This window comes from Ylistrum balloti, unplaced genomic scaffold (genome assembly GCF_031769215.1).
Source record: "Ylistrum balloti isolate Yb309-2 unplaced genomic scaffold, AGI_CSIRO_Ybal_v1 Utg370468, whole genome shotgun sequence".
NCBI lineage: Eukaryota > Metazoa > Mollusca > Bivalvia > Pectinida > Pectinidae > Ylistrum > Ylistrum balloti.
The window spans coordinates 410,331-416,832 of NW_026782308.1; the positions used below are offsets into that span (position 1 = coordinate 410,331).

At 35.8% G+C, this 6,502-nt stretch overlaps 1 protein-coding gene across 1 annotated transcript; it reads right to left on the reverse strand.

The window, feature by feature from the left end:
• Nucleotides 1–998: 998 nt before the first annotated feature.
• On the reverse strand, nucleotides 999–5,822 carry LOC132555289 (BTB/POZ domain-containing protein 6-like). The gene is made up of 3 exons (XM_060219645.1): nucleotides 5,768–5,822; nucleotides 2,534–2,801; nucleotides 999–2,028 (listed from the first exon to the last, which is right to left on the reverse strand). Exons 1-3 carry the CDS (start codon nucleotides 5,820–5,822, stop codon nucleotides 999–1,001), a joined length of 1,353 nt encoding a protein of 450 aa, XP_060075628.1.
• Between the last annotated feature and the right edge of the window lie 680 nt (nucleotides 5,823–6,502).

Below are 6,502 nucleotides of genomic sequence, written 5' to 3' on the forward strand. Positions count from 1 at the left end.
ACGATGAAAATTTCATCTATCACAGGGAATCAAAGAATGGCTCGGACAAGTGTTATAGGTGTCAGGACGGACCATAGACAATCAGCTGGCACATCAATAATCACACCCTGTACATAATCAGCAACTTATATAGTGTTATATAACATAAAAATGTATAAGACAGGTATGGCGGATTATTTATCACGAACATTTTATACAAGATGAAAAGCCATACTGTATCCAGGTGATTGAAAATGTTCATACTTCACCAAGTAATCACGGTTTGTTTATATTTAAATTTACATTACCAATAATTACTGGAAATTGAAATTCAAACAAATTTGACTGAATTTTTTTCGTACATATTATATATCTGTAGATATACATAAAATGTTGTTAATCTTATGTCGACATTTCAGCTACCGTGCCCCATAAGTATGTGTACATGGAACAGGAAATTTCCAATTTAAATCAACGGTAATGAAAATATTTGTCTATGTGATGTTTTATCAGTATGATATATATTTCCGACTCATGATATAAAACCATAAATGATTTCCAGCTGATATATATCCACTAATATGTTGTGTATAAGGACTCCACAAAATACGATAAATACCTGACCAGACTTTCACACCTATTGACTTAAAATGTGAAGATCCTCCTGTCATAACCTCTTCTACGCCCACGTTTGCCACCAGTTATAAGCACTCTTTAAAAGTAAAGCAACGGGATGTTGATTTGAATTTACTCACTATTAAAACAGATATCTTTTGAATTAATCATTCAAATGCAATACAAAATCACCGGTGTCAAGTTGAGGTACACTTCAGTTATATTGCAGGTCTCCATGTTTTTATCTCCTACCTGTTGCATACCTTGAAAACCGAGGCGTCAATTCATCAGATACCTGGGTGTAGTCTTGTTGTACAGTAAATAACTTCTGACCACATTGGTGCTGGTAAGTTGTAATTCAATGGACAAGTTGGGCGTTGATATTTTTGTAGAAACAATAAGTTTCAGGATGATGGTATGTAAGGCTTTACCAATATGGCGGGGACTTGGTTTTTGTTAGTAATAATGCGAGTGAACTCGCCATCTGGGTAGACTACCGTGGGACTGGAGTCCCTGAGGGGAGGACTGGACTTGCCGCTCGTGCCGAAGTAACCATGGGTACCTTGTATCTTCAGAATTACTGTATATTTATAGCCTTTGTCGATTTTTGGTGCCGCATTAAATAAAACATCGTATAAGTTATTCTTTTTAATATCTAGTTTTCTTTTTACTTTGCCAAGCTCTTTGTTGCTTGTGTCAAAGATAGATAGGTCGGCGTCGTAGATTTCGTCAGAGTACGCACTGCCATCAATCTGCACTCCATATACAAGGACCTGTCGAGAAGCAGAGAAAGAAATGGCTGTCTCTTCGTTGTGGATACAGCTCACTGGTCCAAACCGCCAATGGAGGACGTGGTTTTCGCCTGCTGATCGCTTCTCCGATTTGAATTTCGTCTCGCCATCACTTTTGCCGGAGAAATATTCCCTGATGTCTCTGACCTCATCAGTATTTAAAATGTCTGAACGCAACACGTCATTATTTATGTAGTTAGTTGACATTAAAGGAAACCGGATGTACTTCAGCATGCCACCGATTATTCTCCTCTGATTCCTGCCTGTCACCGGTAATTCTTGTCGCATGCACTCCATTTCAGACCACCGCATCAATGCATCAAAGACAACCTCTTCTTTCACGGCGAGTTCGTCGGCTTGGATGATCTCTCTTGCGACTGGATCTGGTAAATCCGAGAAATTATTTGACCGTAAAACTTCTTTTGGGTGACGAAAAATGAAATCCAGACATTTTTTCTTAAGTTCGTGTTCATCAAACTGGTATGCTTGTCGTATAACCTCACAAACATTCTCAACCGAGATACCGCGTTCGAGGATGCGCACGCACTTTTCCTCGAGAGCATCGATACCGTACTTCCGGGCGGCGTAAAGTAAATATGGAGCGTTCTTTAAGTCGACCTTAGTGTCTTCACAGTACATGAACCTGTGGAGAAAGGAGGAATGGTTGTAGACAATTGTTGTAGAGTTAATGTGATCAATATGAGATCGATATACAGATGGTCAATACTCAAAACTTGTAACAACTCTCTAGCTCTAGGTAACATGCTCAATAATATATGAATGTAAGTATTTCCACATGAGAATTTTACAATGCACTCACAACAATGCTTCAATGCACCCCTACTGATTTCATTTTTGTAACAGTGACAATTTTATAAGTTATTTTTCGTTTTGGTCCATGGACACCATTGTTGATGTTCCACCATACTATGTATTGTACAAAAGACAAATTATTTACACCTTTCAAACAAATTATTAGATATTGTAGAATCAAATGATGAATTGAACTGCACATACTGCTCTGTCGTCCTTCTACGACTGAACTCGTTATGTTGAAACATTTTGACACTTCCATTAAATCGGATATATTGGTTATCCACTATAATGACAATGTAAAGGTTTCCAACTATTTTACGTGGTAAACTTACTCTAGTAATTGTTTGAATGTTTCTCTCTTAATATCAGGAATGTGGATGTATTCAGAAGTTCGCTCGGCCATTGGTCCGTGTAACATTGCACAAAATACGCAACTGCGGCTGATGAGAACATATTTATGAGCATACACTCCACTGCGATCATCCCCCAACAAGAATGCGACGTCACAGCCAATCTCATTGTCGAACATGTGTTTGTTGGTCTCGGCCAAAGTTTTCCCAACCTGCCAGTCATAGGGTGTCGCCATATCTGGTTCCGCCTCTAAAACATTCAAACATTAAAGGTACACTTTTCTTATCTACTCACATAATCATGTTCTTATAATGAAAACTAGCTTACGTATGCTATTTATTTTTCAAAATAAAATCTTTAAATGAAACGCCTTATCAACATGAAGAACTAAATAAAGTGAAACATTAACAGAGATACTGATTTTTCAAAACGATAAACCACCTTTAAAGATAAATAAGACCGGACTGCTCTTCGTTTTATCAAACGAATAACTCCGAAGAAAGTGAAAGCAAGTCGAAAAAACCAACACGTCTAGGTTAATATATTACTCGGAAACATAAATTTAAGAAAAAAATCAATGTTAAAATGGTAGCGTGATGTCGTTTTGTTACTGCATGTAAAATACAAGTTATGGAAGCAGAGCCCACTTAATATTGAATATCAATCAATGATATCAGTGGACATTCATTAAAAGAGGGCGTATTTAGCTTAAAAAATATTTTCAAGGTTGAACTGATTTCAACGGTAATCGAATGTAACTCCAAGAATTGTACAAACGATACCCAAGTTGATAGCGACTTCCCATAGGAATGTTGAATAAGATACGACAGAGCATAATGATAAAATCAACTACATCATACTGCCGTTTTGTCCCTGGTCAGTGATGCTAAGGGACTTAATTTTGAAGCCAAAAAGTCGACTGAGTGAAATCAAACTTTATCGAAAAATTGTCTCAAAAGAACGTCAAGTACATGCGGTATATGGTATATTCTGAACCGTGCCACTATTCCTGTGAAGCAAAATATGGCATGAAGGTAAAGGCAATTTTCATTTTACAAATTGTCCACCGGTATTTATAAAGGACACACATGGTGACAAAACCCCAGTCCTGCGTGTCAGTATATGAAACTCTGTAAATGACATACCGTTAACGTTTACGTGTTTGTTTTGATATTATTTTAGCGGTTTTCGCGCTTGAAATATTGCTCTAATTGTGATATTGAGCTTGGTTACTTATTGGGTATGGCCGGGCATTCAAGGATCACTCGTTTGCTGTCAGGCGTCATTAAAACAGATTTCCAATCCTGAGGTGCACTAAACAAACAGAGAGTGGCAGATAGTTTGTAAGTGAGGATGATTGGGGCATTCAAGGATCGCTTTGTTCCTGTTGGTGGCCATTAAATAGCTGAAAGGTGGTAGTTGGTTTATTGGGTTGGATTTAGCACTACCACGGATCAATGAAGGCAGACATATCCGCGTGTTTGTGCTCACTTCCTCCAGCTCTTGTATGACATGTATAACGGAACAATATAATCAAATTATTGATTTTCAAATACGGAATGACCTGGCACAAAACATACAGTAATCTCAATACTTTTCAATAGATATTATTCTTTCCAGCATTACAGAAGACAAATTCAAATTACAGAGGACAAACTCAATCTGTTTATGTCTGTATTTCCACACAAAACACAGTGTAAGTTAACGGGACAACCCTTCGAGACAAAGGAAATGTGTATCACAACATTAATAGGGCCGAAATTCCGAAGGAAATTCACGATGACACAGCAATGATACCGCTATTTTTAAATACAACGACAATAGGACATACACTATGTTAAGGCATATCGGAGCTGATCATTCACAAACAAGACAAAAGTTTACTTTAGGGTGCCAATTTAGAGACAATCCTTGTTAGTAAGGTTTCCACGATACTTGTCTCTGTGAGATAGATTCTCAAACTCAAAACAAATGATATTTGCCGCTAAACAAGAATTAAGTACAATAAGGTTACTCATAAAATAAAAAAAAACATATACCCAAAGGCTGCCATACAAAAAGTACAGAAAAATAGTGTCAAATTAAGTCTGAACAATATTTCCTGTCGGAATGATCAAAGACATATTATTAATATCGATAAATATCGATATGACCACATGTGTTCGATTTCAAAATAAATATCTTGAAATCAATCGCCAGAAGTATGATAATTTCTATAAACGTCGGTATTTACTCTCTATATACAATTTCTGTCATATCTGCCTTCAGGCAAATTACAAAGTATTTTTGTTACCTCTAATAAAAACGTTCAAAGTATTTCATTTCTTTTGTACATGATGAACATTTTACGGTAACACTACAAAGTATTTCATTTCTTCTGTACATGATGAACATTTTACGGTAACACTACAAAGTATTTCATTTCTTCTGTACATGATGAACATTTTACGGTAACACTACAAAGTATTTCATTTCTTCTGTACATGATGAACATTTTACGGTAACACTACAAAGTATTTCATTTCTTCTGTACATTATGAACATTTTACGGTAACACTACAAAGTATTTCATTTCTTCTGTACATGATGAAAATTGCGTTTAGTAGAAATAATTTCTGATTCATTTCCTTCGTACCGCCAGGTAATGCTATAACAAAGTATATAATGCTTGTCTCATGTCTTGAGTACATCATTTTTGTTGAATTAACGAATATTTTTTTGTAAAATTTACAAAATACTACAATTTTTGTTAATTTCATGAGCATACTTAATTTCCACAACAACAGAGTGCAATATATATATATATAAATCATATACACAGTCACGTCTTGAAAATACGTAAGGATTGATTTTAACTTTGTTGGCTGGAGTACAAATTGTATTTATGCCGTTAGTCCATCCTTAAAATCTGCTTCCAAGTGACGTTGAATTAGAATAATACCTGTCCTGATAAGCATATCGATCAGTACACATTTTACCTAGCACGACTACATTATATTATGGTATATTGGTTATGTTACAATTGGTATTATAATTACAGCCTCTCTCGTCATACATGATGCAGATAAATATATATATAGTCATGCTACGCATGGTTACTTACCGCTGTTTGAGAAAAGTTCAGTATTTTTTGTTTCCATCTTCATTAAATACACCGACAGAGTGATTCATCGGTGGGATTCTATACTTTATATATAGTGTCATTAACTACATACCTTCTATGACCGGGTGTGCCATCTTAATCGTGTCGTCTGCTAACTCACGTGCCATTATTCTTCCGGTAAACCAAGATCAGTTGTCATTATTCGTTTGAACGTGAAATTTTTGGTTCTTTGTGAGCCACACTATGTTTCTTAATGCATTGTATATTGATTATACCTGTACAGACTGGTCGTTACTCTATAGTTAAACACCTGACAAAGCCTAGGTTAATCATTACAATGTACTCACATACAACGCTTAGTGAATGGTGTAGTATTAAAGTGCCCTAACCACTCATTTTATATAGCAAAAGTCTTCTTCAACGTTAAAATCACGCATATTTAACAACACCATTAAAACACAAGCCGACATCGTGTGTGATCATATACACTATATATATCGTTTAATTCCCATTAATCAACAACAATGACATATTAACACAAAACCTGAACTCAAAGACAAAACATCGATGAAATGAGGGAAAATATGAAGACAAAACCATTTATATGGCGTCCATTGCGAATAAGACACGGCGGCGTCCTCATAGTTAGTGAATGAGGTATGCTGTAATTGGTTTGAATCTAGGTTGTGCTTTTTCGTTTATTCTTTTTTCTAACCATGTATTGTTGTATTGTGTGAATAGAAACAAAATCGCACACGGTTCTACGTTTTTTTAATAGAAATTCCTATAGCACATGTACCCAGTCAGTGAAAAATATAATAATGAAATTCAATGTTGCAGTTCAAGT